Source organism: Taeniopygia guttata, chromosome 8, assembly GCF_048771995.1.
Source record: "Taeniopygia guttata chromosome 8, bTaeGut7.mat, whole genome shotgun sequence".
NCBI lineage: Eukaryota > Metazoa > Chordata > Aves > Passeriformes > Estrildidae > Taeniopygia > Taeniopygia guttata.
This window is the reverse complement of record NC_133033.1, coordinates 23,256,818-23,272,463: the sequence shown is the minus strand read 5'-3', so window position 1 is coordinate 23,272,463 and position 15,646 is coordinate 23,256,818. Positions and strand designations below refer to the sequence as shown.

General features: G+C 46.0%; 2 protein-coding genes across 4 annotated transcripts in view; one reads left to right on the top strand and one right to left on the bottom strand.

The window, feature by feature from the left end:
- Positions 1–129: 129 nt before the first annotated feature.
- Positions 130–3,092, bottom strand: GLRX2 (glutaredoxin 2). 3 transcript variants are annotated; one of them, XM_030279417.4, is made up of 4 exons: positions 2,978–3,092; positions 2,209–2,275; positions 1,314–1,490; positions 130–788 (listed from the first exon to the last, which is right to left on the bottom strand). In XM_030279417.4, the coding sequence occupies exons 1-4, from the start codon at positions 3,025–3,027 to the stop codon at positions 669–671; spliced, it is 414 nt and encodes a 137-aa protein (XP_030135277.3). In that variant the 5' UTR covers positions 3,028–3,092; the 3' UTR covers positions 130–668. The 3 variants fall into 3 exon arrangements, with proteins under 3 accessions (XP_030135277.3, XP_072788779.1, XP_002191942.7); XM_072932678.1 differs by lacking the exon at positions 2,978–3,092 and adding an exon at positions 2,734–2,783; XM_002191906.7 differs by lacking the exon at positions 2,978–3,092 and adding an exon at positions 2,356–2,677.
- A 4,577-nt stretch (positions 3,093–7,669) lies between these two features.
- Positions 7,670–15,646, top strand: part of CDC73 (cell division cycle 73) — a 101,938-nt gene continuing 93,961 nt past the window's right edge. The window contains exons 1-4 of the mRNA XM_002193093.7: positions 7,670–7,897; positions 13,367–13,472; positions 14,449–14,518; positions 15,532–15,594. Coding sequence (XP_002193129.1) covers positions 7,767–7,897; positions 13,367–13,472; positions 14,449–14,518; positions 15,532–15,594 — 370 coding nt within the window. The 5' untranslated portion in view covers positions 7,670–7,766. The remainder of the gene's footprint in view (positions 7,898–13,366; positions 13,473–14,448; positions 14,519–15,531; positions 15,595–15,646) is intronic.

Below are 15,646 nucleotides of genomic sequence, written 5' to 3'. Positions count from 1 at the left end.
GATCGGTTGTAGCACAGTCTGCGGCTGCACCGAGTGCCCGAGCTGCCTGGCCCCGCTGGAAGGACAGCCCCGAGTGGCAGTGCAGACTGACACCTACAGTGCAGGGAAAAGATGAAAGCTGTCACTCTCTAAAGCTGCCAGAATCTTTATTCCCTTTTCTGTTCCACTGGACACACGACTTGGGAGCAGGGTGATCAGGCACTGGAATACAGGAGAGGCAGGCATACAGACAACAATCTATAAACTGGGTTTGCCTTACATTTCAGTTTTACAGAGAAGAATTATATTTAAAGAAACCATTAAATAAAACCGACAATTTATTGAGGCAAAGCTAGAAAGCAAAATAATGTGCAGCAAAACCCACAGGATTGTTTTTGCAGACCCTGGGCTTCCCTGGAACAGGATGTAAGCACCATGAAATGACATCACTGTCTCACTGAGAGCCCCTAGTGTTACATAATGTTTGCTAATGAGCATCAGGGTGGTGGGAAAGCTGAGGCAAGGACACCAAGTAGTTCAGCAAGTCCATAAAGTCTGTCAGAGTGATCTGTAATTCAGAAAGCCATGGTTTGAGGTCGAGTGCAGCTCATGCTGTGTCTGTGATCTTCTGATTTCATCTGAAATTCTGTTCATACAAAGGAAGAGAAAGCTAAGCTAGAGATGGTTGCTCAGTAATTTGCTTTCATTTTACACTGGTGAATTAAAGGAAGCAGTTTGCCTTCCTCATGAAGCTTTTGAGTATCTGTTGCACCTCCAACACAAGTCCCATTGATAAACACTCTTGGGACCTATCAAGAAAACAAAAGTCACATTAGTTACTTCTTGGAGAAAAGGTAAACATTCAAGCAAGCCCATGTGGACTCCACTACACACAATTCTTGTGTTCATCTAGATGTGTGTATAATATTAGTGTACAACCCATACTTGTTCACAATATTTACAGAGATGGGAAACTGCATCTGCCCCTCAAAAGTGGGATGAAGTCACTGTGTGGGTGATTATAATAAATTCCAATAATTGAGTCAAGTGAGACTATGTAAAATAAAATAAAGGTGTTAAACACAATGGTCTAAATATACAAATGAAAAATGGCTTTGATACTTCAATTATTTCAGTGGCAGTATGGCAAGTACCAGCTCTGAGGGATAGCCAGAGGGGTTCTAGAAGAAGAGACCTTGTGCAGTATTTAATTTAGGAGCTTATATCCCAAATTTACCTGTCTCAAATCAATTAAGGGCTTGCTATGGATATAACCCAAGAGTGATGTGTGTAGCCCAAGCTGTTACTTGTTAAGTATAAGAGAATATACTCACTGTTCTGCTACCAGTCATCTGTTCCAGAACATCTTGGAACTTCCTTCCATTTGTATTTTCATCCAGTTCCATAGCTGTGTAACTCACTTGCAAACCTTTAAAGAGGTCTTTTGCCATTTTGCAGTATGGGCATGTTGTTTTAGAGAAAATCACCACACAGTTGTGTGAAATAATGTCCTGTGTGCTCAAAAGAAAGTTAAAGGTCAGCGAACTTCAAGCCAATACACTCAGAACACTATTGAACAGTCAGGAAAGTAATACAGAAGTTAAAAAGCTGCTGTTATCAGTAGAAAACACAGGAAAATCTGCTGACACCTCTGAAGGCAGGTTGGATTTGCATCTGGCTCCAAACTGAGCACAGCGATGGTGGAGTGTCTGGCACAACTCTGCTCTGCAGTCTGCCCAACTCCTTTTGTCCCCCTAAAGTGTTTAGGACAGTTTTCTCTCCCTGTAAGGCACTTGGGATGTGCCAGTGGCAAGCACAATGACCACCAGCAGTGGGTGGAAGATACATCCTTATCGCTTTACTGTAAATTCAAGGGGATTTCAGGCTATCATTAACTATCAGTAAATTTATAAAAAAACCCACAACTTCTAAAATATTTACTTGATATCAGTAATTTTACAAGGTTCTATCCCCAACGTCGACAGAAGCACTGAATTTGAGTAGAGGTCTGGAAAAAACCATAAAATGGCTGCAGCCTAGGAAGACCATGTTCCAGGGCTGTGGATAAACAAAACTACCAGCATGGCTTGATAACCATAATGAACATAGGAACAGGTTCAACAGGCAGAACTATTTACAGTAATTCTTTGTGTAAATAAAAAAAAAAGTTTGAAGTAACAGGCTTTTATAAATGCTAAAAATCAGCAAAAGCAACATAAATAATGCTACCTGTATTTGATTCACAGCAGCATTAGACAGTCCTACAGAAGCGGTCTGGCTGTTCCCCATTCTAGAACTAAAAAGAAATGATAGTCAGATCTTCGAGCTTTCGAAGAATCGCCACATTGCCCTGTTTTGTTTCGGTATTTCACTGACTTCTCCATGAGAGTTGACTTGAGCTGCAACATCTGCAGCCGCGCCGCTTCTCGTGTGCCTGCAGGGCAGGGGAGCGGCGGGATGGCTGCGGTGCGAGCGCCCGGCGGGGCCGTTACACGGGAAACGCTCCGTTCCCCCGTGGTAACCGCACACACGCGTGTGTGACACCCGCGACACCGCGCTCCGATCCGCCGGTGGCAGCCGCACACACGCGTGTGTGACACCCGTGACACCGCGCTCCGATCCGCCGGTGGCAGCCGCACACACGCGTGTGTGACACCCGCGACATCGCGCTCCGATCCTGCCTGCCGCGGGCCCGGCACCCGGCACCCCGCCCCGCTCCCGAGCCCTGCCCTCATCCTGATCCCGATCCCGGACCCAGTCCTTGTTCCGGTCCTTGTTTCGATCCCCATCCCGGTCCCGATCCCAGACCTTGTCCCCGTCCCAGTCCCTATCCCGACCCTAATCCCAGTGCCGATCCCGATCCCTTTCTCTATCCGTGTCCGATCCCGATCCTTATCCCTGTCGCAGTCCCAGTCCCGATCCCAGTCCCGAGCCCAGTCCCTATCTCTATGCGTGTCCCGGTGCCGGTGCCGGTCCGGCGCCCCCGGCCCGCACTCACCGCCCCCCCCAGGCCGCCGCCAGCCGGCGCAGCGCCCCCTGCAGGGCCATGGCCGCCGCCGGAAGGGGCGGCGCTGCCCTCAGCCCTCACGGCGCTCTGGCGCCGCTCCTCGCAGGGCCCCGCGCCGCGCCCGGGGCTGCCCGCAGCGCTGCCCGTGCTCCGGGAGCGCCTGGACGGGACCGGGACGGGAACGGGACAGCACTGGGACAGGGACAGCATGGGGACAGGGCAGCACAGGATGGGACAGCCTTCCCGGGATGGGGTCGGGTGAGCCATAAAGAGGGGCTGGATTTCCCAGAGGCCCCGGAGCCGCTCCTGGTGTGGGGGAAGTTGGGGAGATTTGGCCTCCTGCCCGGCTGACTTCCTGATGTGAGCGTTTCAGCGCTGCCTTTGCTTTGTCCAGTGTCAAACTTACTTTAAGTCTTCTCCGTCCCCGTTTCTGTTGCCTGTTCTTCCTCACGTTTCTTTCCTGCCTCGCAGTTCCTCGGTCAGGAACTGACCAGTGAAACAGGAGCGTTGGGAACGGAGTAAATAATGGGTAGGGGATGAAGAGCTGCTCTTGGTACCTGGGAAGTTTGTTAGTGGAATTGGCTAATCATGTAATGTGTGGAATGTTTTTAGTGGCTCCTGGGGAAAAAAAAAAAAAAAAAAAAAAAAGAGGGAGAGGTCTTACTTTATGAGGAGGCGTTGGGTTTTTTATTTCCTCAGTCTGCCCAGTAGAAGCTATTCAACAATATTCTGTTATTTCACCCCCACATATCTTGCTGTGGAGCCTGGTCAAATATGTGTCCCTGGCAGAGCACTCCTGTGGAATATCCTCTGAGCAGCCCCTCTGGGGTCTGCACAGGTATTTCAGTACTGGAGAAACTTTTCTAATCCCTCTGTGTTGAGAGTAAATTGTGCTCTGGATCACTGTTCAGTGCTCAGCCCTATGTTTTAAAAAATGCTGCAAGGAAATGCACTCGTGTACTGATTTGGTTTTGCTCATATGTGTCTGTAAAAAAGGGACTGTGTGCTCATACGTGATGTATCTTTCTGGATGTTGGTTAGTCTTAAATGAACTTACCTATGATGTAAATTTGTCTAATATTTTGCAATTTAATTTTGCTTTCCTACAAAACATAAGCGTAACCTGTTAAAGTAGTGAGAAAATGCAGGTGAAACATTGTATCCATGTCATATACTTTCATTTTACAAAATGGTAACTTGCTTGCTCATTTCAGATAATGATTTTGTAGCCCAATGTTCTGTGATAAAGCTGATAAACTCTCAGGTATCTAATGCCACATGAAAATAGTTTCACATCAAATCCTGATTCAGTGATTTAAATGCTGGTTAACTGTGTCACTATGATCCCCAAAGCAAACTGTGGGAACTATTTTGTACACTCCCAGTTGAAGTGGCATGTTTAGAGTAAACCCACTATATTTTTGCATTAAATTTGGCATAAAATCACTCCCCTGGCATTCCAGCTGCTCCTCAGATATCAGAGGGACTGGGACAGCTGGGTTTAGCTTCTGAGCCGTGGCCAATTCAGCAGCAGACATGCAGAGCTGGTGTGGCACTGGAAAGAGCTGACCTTTGGAGTTCCTCCCAGCCCAGCCCAGCCTGTGGTTCTGTGCTGGTGGTGAGTACCCTGTGTGCAGAGGTGTGTGTGAGCCCATGAAATATGACCCATGCAGCCAGCCACGAGCACAGTCAGTTGGGAAATGCCAGTGTAGCACTAAGAGTATGGTCACAAGCACAGCTGGCTTTCCGGATTTCCTGAGGTGCTTACCTGGGATAGCCGAGCGCTGGAGTCTGACCCAGTAGGTGTTCCTGTGGGGAGGAGCTAGGTAGAGCCCTCTGACAGTGCCAGGATACAGAGATGGAGTCTCCTCTGACCTCCCTTACCACTAAAGCTGTATTTATATTGCTTCCAGCGAGTGGCAGGAGAAGGTGAAGTTATGGCTGACATAATTTTCCATTTAAGTGGAGCTTGATTTTAGTCATGAGCATGTATGGGGGGTATTGACACAAAGCTGGGGCACGGCTTGGGTCATTCCTTTGGCTTAGTTCCTGTTACCTGCATTGTTCCTGCCAGAGCATGACCACGACAGCTCTGTGCCACTCCATCCTTTGTTTCCTTGATTTCAGCAGGGCAAGACCAACTGCTCCCTGCTGCTCCCTGCTTTGTTCCTGAGCAGCACGCCGCGCTCCCGCAGGGATCCTGCTCCTACGGGTGCAGGCAGCTTGTCCCCGCTGAGCACTGCCAGCACACAGACTCCTTCTTGCTCAGCTTGCTTTTGCAGTGTTCTCCCAGTGAAGGCAGCCTCAAATGAACCACAACATTTTCTGGAAATTTGAAAGTAAATCTCTTTGTAGCTGTGTGTGCAGCTGACTGCACACTGCACCATTCCCTGCTCCCTGTGCAGCTGACTGGGGCAGAACTGAAATGAGGGGCTTTTTGGCTCATTGTAACCCACAAAAAGAAGTATTGCTTGTAGTGCAGCAGAGGTACAGGATGTGTTTCTGAGGAGGTAGCGCTGGTTTAAGGGATGCACTGGGCCTTTTGGATGAGGCATGGAAATGGGCCTTGGCCTGCTGGAAGCATTTCAAACCCTGTTCCAATTTTCATGAGCTGTAGCTCCAGTAATAATTCCCAATCCAGTTCAGGAAATGATATTGTTTATTCATTATGCCTTAGTCTTCTAAACACACAAATATTACTCTATACCCATTGACAAATAAATATTGGCAGTGATTGGTATAATTCACCACGTTACTGGGTGTTGTAGTACATACTTGTGTGCTAGACTATTTCAATACCACATCTGGAATGTTTTAAATACACTTGTGGTGCTCTGCATGTTGTTGTTCTGACACAGATGGGGATATCACTAAGATATTGAAACAGGGAATTCTATAGGCTGTTGGCTTTTGGTCTGTTTTCTCAGTCTCAGCACATGTTACTTACAAGAATGAAAAGTAACCAATTCTGCCTCTTGCAAATTTAAGATGCCAGTGTTGGAGAGTGTTAGGAAAATTCTGAGCATCGAAGGTTAGAATAAATCATGATGAGAGCTTGCTTTGGGGTCTCAGATCCTGCAATCAGTATTGCCAAGGGGGTACCAGTTTGTTTGGTTCTGCTGAGAATGCTATGCTCCCAGTTTTTGTGTGTTTGAACAGAAGGAATTAACTTGGAACATGGAGAGCATGGAGAGAGCACATACCAGCTGCAGCTGTGCACTTGCTCAGGTGAGTGAACAGAGCAAACTGAGATCCCAAATTCTGCAGGGTAATGTGGGATGTGCTCCAAGGCATTACTGTTTGTCCTTCTTCACATTTACAGGCAACATTTTCCTAATGACCTTTTTTTTTTTTTTTTTGCTATGATCTTTTGATGGCTTATTTGTATCAGAATTAAAGGACATTTTTGTGATTGATAAAGCAGAGAATTCTCTGTCTTTTTTTTTTTACCCAGCTTTATATCCAGGATACAGGAGATTTTCTTTCCAGCCTGCAGAGCGAGATGCACGCACAGTGTCTGAGAGAATCAGAGTCACAGAATATCCTGGGTTGGAAGGGACCCACAAGGATCATTGAGCTGAACTCCTATTCCTGCACAGGACACCCTAATAATTACATCATGTGCCTGAAAACATTGCCCAAAAGCTTCTGGAACTCTGGCAGGCTTGGAACTGTTACCTGCCCTGGGGAGCCTGACCCATCATCCCTGATCTGGGTGAGGAGGCTTTTCCTGATGTCCAGCATAAACTTCACTGATACTGCTTCCTGCTGTTCCCTCTGCTCCTTTTACAGTTTTCTTGAGGCATTCCTGTGACCCTGCTGTCCCAGCCCTTACCAACCACACACTGCTGGGCTCATGGTTGGGAGTGATGACATAAAACCCCCTTAACACCCCAAACCCCTCCCAGGGCTCTTTAAAACCACTTTAGTGTCACTAAAACCCCTCCAAGTACACCATACCCCATCCCAGCACCCCCAACACCCCTCAAACCTCCTCAGCACCCCCAAATTCATTTTATCTCTCTCAGACCCCTCCCAGCACATCCTAAAACCCCATTAGCACCTCAAATCCCTTTGAGCACCCTCTGAAGTCTCTTTAGCCCCACTAAAACTCCTCCCAGTGTACCACATGCTATCCTAGCATCCCCAAATGCCCCTCAAACCTCAACATCCCCAAAACCCTTTTTAGTTGTGCTTTAGCATCCACGAATCCCTCCCAGCACCCAGGAAAACCCCATTAGCACCTCCAAATCCATGCCAGCATCCCTAAAACCCCATTAGTACCACCAACCCCCTTCCAGCACCCTCTAAAACCCCTTCAGCACCACCAAAACCCCTCGTTACCCCAGCCCAAAACCATCCCAGCGCGCCCGGGGAGCGGGGCGCAGCCGGGAGCACCAAAGCTCCAGAGAAGAGAAGAGAAGCAGCGCCGATAGACTTGGGCAGTGATTGTGTGCGAAGCTCTATTTTCACATAATACACAAGAAAACCCCGTGAGCCCAGGACGGACAAAGCCGTCCCCACACGCCTCGCCCCGCCCGGGCCGCCCTGAGGGCGGGGCCGCCGTGAGGGCAGAGGGGCGTGGCCTCCGCCCGCTGGCCCCGCCCCCTCCCGGGCGGGCGGGCCGGGCCTGCGCCGCTGCCATGGCAACGCGTCCGGCGTCGCCGCGAGCAGGCGGCGCGGCAGCGCTGGCTCAGGCATTCGCGGCGGGCAGCCCGGGGCGCGCCGGCGGGGTCCTGCGGCGGGCGGCGGCGGCCGGAGCGGCGGCGGCCGGGCGAAGATGGCGGACGTGCTGAGCGTGCTGCGGCAGTACAACACGCAGAAGAAGGAGATCGTGGTCAAGGGCGACGAAGTGATCTTCGGAGAGTTCTCCTGGCCCAAGAACGTCAAGACCAACTATGTCATCTGGGGGTGAGCGACACGGCCGGGGCGAGGGGCGGGTGGGGGGAGAAGTTGCCCCGAAGTTGCGGCGGGGACGGGAGCGCCGCCGTCCTTGGCGCCCCCGGCGCTCCGCGGGTGGCGAGGGGGACGGGGCCGGGCGGGCCGGTGCCGCCCCCCGCAGGGCCTCGGGGCCCCGGCGCCCTGCCCGGCTGTCCCACGGGCGATCCCCGTCCCCCGGCAGCCCGGCCGGGCAGGGCGCGCCCGCCGCTCCCTTCGGGAACGTTCCCGTGTGCAGCCCGGGGCCGGCGGAGGCGCGGCCGGGCCGTGCCGCCCGCGGGGCCGCGTCCTGCAGACTCATGCGATGAGATGGCAGCAGGCAGCTTCTCCTAAGTTTTCCCGGGTGTTCGGTGGGAAAGACGCGTTGTGTTGTTGCTCGGACAACGCTCTCAGACACACGGTGGGATTGCTGGGTTTGCAATTCCCACACGGTGGGATTGCAACTCCTGCGCGGGGCCAGGAGCTGCAATCTGTGATCCTGATGATCCCACTCAGCATAGTCTGTGATTCGGCTCTCTTGGGCTGTCGGGGCTGCTTCTCGTCTCCTGGAGCTCTGATGCACCAGGGCGAAGCCGGCGAGGCCCGGCCCGACGCTGCCTCTGATGAGCTGTGCAGCTGCTCTGCCCCCACCTGAGGCCTCCTCCTGGGCAGCACCTGGTGCAGGCTGTTTCCTACTTGGTCTTATCGTAATAAACAAGAGGAGAGAGTGTTTATGTGGCTTAAATGATTGTAGTAGATAAGATGCCTGGTTTTAGCCTCTACTAGATGGGGGGAGGGGTTACCTGTTGAATTGCCTAGTAGAGCATGGATTGCTTATATTGCAAAGGAGTTTATTGTTAGCCTTTCCTCAGAGTTTAGCTGCTGCTTGCTTCTTAGTGTTCTCACTAGAAGGGTTCCAATTTGCCTTTTTCAAACTTAAGAGGGAAAAATGCTTCTTGTTAAAGCTCAGGTACTGACCAAAGAGGACATGTTATCCTGTGAACCATTTTGGAAAAGCAGAAGTACCTGCAGGTTTTTCACAAAACCCTGAACTTGTAGTTAAGTCTGACCAGGAATTATTTTTTTTAATCATGATTATGATATGACTATTATTAGCCTTAGATTGAGAGAGAGAGAAAGGAAATAAACCTACTTGCTTATCTTCAGTTGTAGGTGGACTTTTCGCACAGAATTTTACTTTGTACCTTATATATTACTAGAAATCTGCTTTTTCATTACCTGTTTTAAGCTTTCAGAAACTAATTTTGGTGTTATTTGTGCTTCCCGCCTGAGTGGGGGATACTGGTATGTGGACTGAAGAGGAAGACAAATATTTGGACAAGCAGTTAGAAGTCTTGGCTGTGTTTTTGCTGGGCAATGTGTAGACAGATGTGATGGTTTCCTTGCTACAAGTTGCTTTTCCCAAGTGATAACAAGTAGTGGTTAAGTAGACAAACAAGTTTCATTGCCCTTCTGCAGGGAACAAGAAACTGATATGCCAGCCCTATCCTATTGCTCAGGAGAGCTTGGATTAGACTCAGAAATTGTTACCAAAAGCCTGAAAGTAGCTGGAGAGCAAACTCTGCTGTGTACAGCCAGGCAGCTTCATCTTCCTGGTCGAGAAGGATGTGTGTGTGAACAGAGGATTCTCTGAGCACAGCAGCTGCAGCTCCTGGCAGAGCTGTGAGTGCTCACCTCCTGGGGTACATGTGTGGTGCAATTTGAGGGGTTTTGTTCTTTGGGTTGTTTGAAGTGAATTAGTTAATCTTGGTTTAGACAAGTGGCTTTTGAATTTTTGATAGGATCAGGCTGATCTCAGTTCACAGCATTTCTTGTCAACCACTGTGGCATTTTGCATGTCTCAGCTTTAAATTGAAGACACTGTAAAAATGAGACCAGTTCTGCAAGCCATGCTCAGTAGCTTGAACACCACACTTCAAGAGCTGCTAATTTAGGTAATTGCTACACTCGGGAGGGACATTTTCAAAAACTGTCAAGATTCAAACCCTTTTATATTCAGGTCACTTGACAGGATCCAAATTATGCTTGCACTGAGCAGGTGTTGGTGGCTTAATCTTTCACAGAACAAACCTGGAGTTCTGTTTTAGGTGTCCCCAGCACGGCTGCTGTAATTGCATCTCCAGCCTGCAGAGAGTAATGCTAGGCTGAAGAGCAGCAGTGGCATTTGTCCCTGCTAGAATTAGAAGTAGTCCCAGGAGACATTTAGCTGTGGCTCCCCGAGCAGCTTAGCTGGCAGAAGTCAGCAGTGCTGCCCTGCATTGCCTTCTCTCTCTGCTAGCACAAGTGTCACCCAAACAGGGAATTGGGCTGAGGAATCAAGCTGAGTTAAAGTCAACCTAGAGGAAAAAAAAAAAAGTGTGGGGGAAAAGCAACTTTAATCCAGTTTAGTTTCCAGGTAGTAATTATAGGGATGCTCCTGCTGGCACATGAAAAAGGCTAGGTGGTCTGAAATGAAGTGGTTTGTGTGTTTTGACCTATGGGTCTTAAAGAATAATTAATGAATCTGTTTCAAAACCAAAGGAAGGAATCAATCTACTAGAGAAATTTATTGCTTTGTTTGCTTAGTCAAGGGGCTTGGATATGTGGCTGAGTTTTCAAACAGTGAGCAGCTGGCCCTGGGTATTGTCAGCTGTGTGATACTCAGCATGCTTTGTCTTGTGTATTTAAAGTTTTCTGCTTGGTTTTGTGGCTGAGACACAGGTCCTTAGTACCTCTGTAAAACTACAGGCTTTGAAACAGGAAAGAGGAAATAAAGCTGTTAAAAATTAATAAATTCCTGGTGCCCATAGGTGGAAGGTGAATGGATGAGAAATAAGTAAGTTTCTGGTGTTAAAAATGAGCAGGTGAAACTTGCTGTCTCCTATTATATAAACATTTTCTCAAATTTTAAGCTGGAATTTATTTTGTAAGAGATGGAGCTCTTCCTTATATTTTTGCTTTAATGATTGTCACTGGGTTTGTTGAGGTTCTGCCTCCTATGATTTTAATTTTTTTAAGTAAATGATGCTATAACTGGATATGGGAAATAATAGAATCCATTTCTATTTCTACTTCAGATGTTTGTAAATGGAATGAGGCAAGCTACCCTCAGATCTGCCTGTTTTTAGTTCTCTGTATGTTTAGCAGGAGCACGCACTGATGTTGAAATGTCAGTTTAGGCTTAGGTTTTCTCCTTGTGTGCAGCTGCTTGTCCATCTGATGATTTCCTATTAATGTGCAGTATCTTGTCGTCCTAATAAAACATCCTCTTAGAGCCTTAATGAGCACGGGGAATTCTTGTGTGTGTGGTTGAAGTGATGAAGTACCAGCTGTGCCCTGCTGAGCTTTGGCAATACCTGTGGCTTTGTAACACTGTATTGTTTCAATTAATAGATAATGGTTCAGTATTTGTTTGTTTTTATATCTTGTAATTTCTTGCTAAATATTGTAAAGTTTGAGTAGATGACCAGCTGGACTTTTCTGTGGTGCTCAGTGCATATGACACACTTCAAAGAAATAATGAGTGATTCTGAACTAAGACAATCTAAAGTGTTTGTTTTAAAATGAAGTGACAGCTGTATCATGTGACATTATGGCTTTGCTTCAGAGCCAAGCCTGTGTGGAGGAAGCTTTTGTTTCTGCTAGTGCTTCCAGTGTGTTTAGATACCACCTTATCAAAGATCCTTACTGCTTTGCTGCTTGTTCAAACAGTTCCTTGCTGAGGAATCCAGTTCTGGTGGCTGCCTGTAGTTGTGAAGTTTTGGCTTCTTAGCAGTTGAAAGGAAGAGCCTGTGTGTCTACTCCCTTTCCTCTGCAGCAACAAAAACTACAGTCACCCTCCACCTCGTGCAGACTAAGTTTTTGGAAGGAAGGGACAGTGGTTAGAGAGACCCTTTATATTCCCTTTATTCTACACTTTTGGTATGCTGAATCCCTTTTCTCTGCATGCTGTTCTTACGTTGGTTTTCTCAGGCGTCATTGTGAAGGTGAGGTTTTGAACTTTACTGCTGATAATAAGTTCTGAACTGGTTCTTGGGCACTCTTAGCTAATTTCAGAAAAGTAACAACAAGCAAAGCAGTAGATGGCATTAAATCCACAGTACTGAGAAAATAGACTTACAAACTTCTGTTGGTTTAGTAGGTTTTTGTGTGGCTCTTTCAGGCTCCATACAGTTGTGACTGAGTATTTTTTATTTTGTCTCCCTTCCCGCAGTGAGGTTGGCACTTCTGTGGTGTGTGTTTTGGTGCTGATGATGAGCCATGCTTAGAGGGAAAACTCTTTTAATGAAAGGGTTTCTTCCTGAAACCTCTTGTTTGTTGAAAATTCTCTACCAGTCTTAAATGTATAGCTTTGGGCTGGTTTTGTGGTGGCTTCTCTTCCTCAGGCTTTAAGGTGAGCCAGCTGGTCAGGGGCAGGGACTGGGCAATGGGGAGGAGCCCTGTCCTGCTGCAGCTGGGGTTTGATACATCCCAAAGTGGGGGTGGGCAGTGGAATTGCTGCCCTTGCTGCTTTCCTGACTGCCAGGGCTGTTTCTCACAGCAGTGTGAGTGTTTAGGGAGTAGAGGTTTTTGAAACATGAACAGGCATTGCTTCCCCTACAAAATCTTGTAGTAACAGCATAAGGGGTGAACGTGTAAGAGTGGGAATTCTGTTCAATGTGCATGGAGCCAAGCTGAGCCAGGGATTTATTTGGCCTTGTTTGGTGTCTTTTGCTTGGTTTTTTTTTTTTTGTGAATAGTTGCACAGAATTAGTTCCTTTTTAGTCTTAAAAACTGTATCTTTGAAATGAGCTGTTTGAAAGCTGAGATTGAACTTGATGCTGGTGTGTGGCTCTGATGTGGTCTGACTTCAGTCTTGGAGCTCACTGTGATTTTGTATCCTTCAGCATTTTGCTGATTTTTTGTGCAATTAGTTTGTAGTCACTCCTTATTTCAATCTTTGGGCACTGTTTTGAACCCTTTGCGCCCTAGACTTTGTGGAATTTATATATCCCAAGTTCTCACTCGGCTTTCTCCAGTGCTGAGAATTTTGGCCTGTTGTACCTGAAGATGATGTAATGGTTTGTTTTGTTTGCAGCTCAGTTCTGTTTGCCTGGCTGTCTCACATGTGATACAGTTCCTTTGATAATCAGAATAAATAATGTGAATGAGAGGGAATGTGTGCTTATGACTTCCTGAGTCTTGCTTGTTTAATTTACAACATATCCAGCTCTTACTTTCGATTACTCTGGGAAGGTTTTCTTAAATAATTAATTCAGTAATGAGGCTGCAAGAATTCATCTCCCTCGCCTGTACCTTTTAGCACAATTGAGAGCTCGCCAGTTTGGCAATAGCCTGATAATAATATTAACTGCTTGCTTTTTAAACTGTCATCTGGAAAGAAAAGAGACCTTTTCTAAAAGAGGGGTGTGCTTGAGACAGAGATGGAGAAGTTAAATGTTACAATCTTTTCCTATGTTACAGGACAGGGAAGGAGGGCCAGCCCAGGGAATACTACACTTTGGATTCTATCTTGTTCCTGCTCAATAATGTGCACCTTTCCCATCCTGTGTATGTCCGTCGTGCTGCAGTAAGTAGACCATACAAAATGCAATTTTTGTCTTGTGATAATGCATATGTGTGTAGATATTTTCAGGGAATGATAACAGCATTTGTGTGTATGAATTTAGCTGGGGAAAGTGAGAATGATATGCATTGAAGTGTGTATGATTGTTTAAAAACGATAACCTCTGCAGAAGGATCACATGACAAGTCCTGTCAGGGTGGAGTATTTTTCTTGACAATTCACTTCCTAACAGATTATTCCTTCAAACCACGAAATTATGTTTACAGCGAGAGTTTGTCAACCAATTATTACAGTAATGGCAGTATTTATCTTAATATTCTATGGACATAATTGTTTCCAGCACTAAACTATTTCAGGAGTACTTTTGTCCATCTGTTGTGTGGAGTGATCCCAATCTAGGTGATCCTTTAGTACCTTCGATGGCAGGGATCTACAGAATGGAGAAAAACAGAACAGCTTGGGAGTGGACTTGGAAGTGAGCAATCCAATTAGAAAATGATTGGTTAAACCCTACAAATAAAAATAAAGGAATTTTTAAAAAGTCCTTTTTATTTCCCTTTGTTTTGTATGAGGCCAATCTTTATCTTTCCTTGTGCTCCATTGTTACCTGATATGGCAGTGCTGTGTTGGAGCAACACAATTGAGATGCATGATTTCCATGTGTCAATACAGACTCCTGTCAGGGAAGTGTTTGTGTGTGTGATAAAAGCTAGTTATTGATCTTATTTGCAAGTTTGAAGGGAAGGAGGAAAAAGGCTGCCCTCTTTCAGTTTCATAGGAAGCTGTAAGTTTAGTTTTGTGTAGCTGAACATCCTCTAGGATGTGGTTGCACTTTAAGCTTGATAGTTAAAATTCCTTGGGTGGCAGGACACGTGGTCATGTCTTTGTGTGAATGAGTAGTTTTCAGTAAAAGTCAGAAATCTTCAGTGAGTCTCTGTGAGGGAAGAACAGTTTAATGTCACATCTGCTGTCTTTTCAGACTGAAAACATTCCTGTGGTAAGAAGACCTGATAGGAAAGACTTGCTTGCATACCTAAATGGGGAAACATGTGAGTGATGTGTTCTTTTGACTTGGACACACAGTGCTCTTTACTGCTTCATATTCATGGCACAAGTGAGGGGTAGGAGGGGCAGGTTGGGTAAGAGTAGGCAGTTTGCATCTTAACTGAATGTGCTGAAACTTCTCAAACAAACTCATTATTTCTTGCATTTTTGATTGTGTTCTTTAACTGTTTTGCTTGGATAGGAGCTGCATTCCTACATGCATGTTGAGAGGTGAACATTATTATTACTATTAACCTACTTTGGTTAATAATTGTGTTAGAATGCTTAGCATGTATGTTTTTTCCTTCTCCATACTATGGGAAGCTTTCAGTAGTACATTCATCTTGAATGTAAGAAATGTGTAGGATGAAATCTTCAGTTTAATAAAATGTATGGAATCACTGCTTTGTCAATCTGGCAAAGCATTTGCCTAGCATGTCATCATCTTGACTTTTTTGTTAACAATAGTCAGAGAAAAGAGGTTTCTCTGAGAAAAACTGAAATACCACCTTTGTAAGATTCTCTGTTTCGTAGGTGGTCTTTAAATTTTAAGTATCCTGGAGTATGAGATTATTTATGTAATGTGATGAGTAAAATCACTTTATATGTGTGTATTTTAAAGGCATCAGCGGGTTGTCTTTTTTTAAAAAAAAAAACTTAGGTAAGCCAGTAGATCTTGAGTCTAGATTAGATTCTAGAGTCTAATTCTCATTGTGGCTCTGTTTTCTTTTATGAGTGCTATATAGAGATCATAGACTCATTGATTAATTTATTTTGGAATGGACCAGAAGAGGTCACCTGGTCCAGTCCACTTTTCAGAGAAGGGCCAAATGGCCATGATTTAACTTTACATTCAGTCAGGTTCAGAATATCTCCATTCCACTAGTCCTAGTGTTTACCAACTTTGCTACCTCATATATAGTTTCCGTTGTTGCACTTCATCTGTTGTCCTTCTTTCTTTTATACCCAAATATTGCAAATATTTTCTATTTAAACTGAATGTTCTGTTTGTGTGCAGCAACCTCATCAAGCATAGACAGAAGTGCTCCGCTTGAAATTGGTCTTCAACGATCCACTCAAGGTACAGTTTAACTAAAAAATAACTTTGAGGTTGTTTTATAGAAGTTTACTAC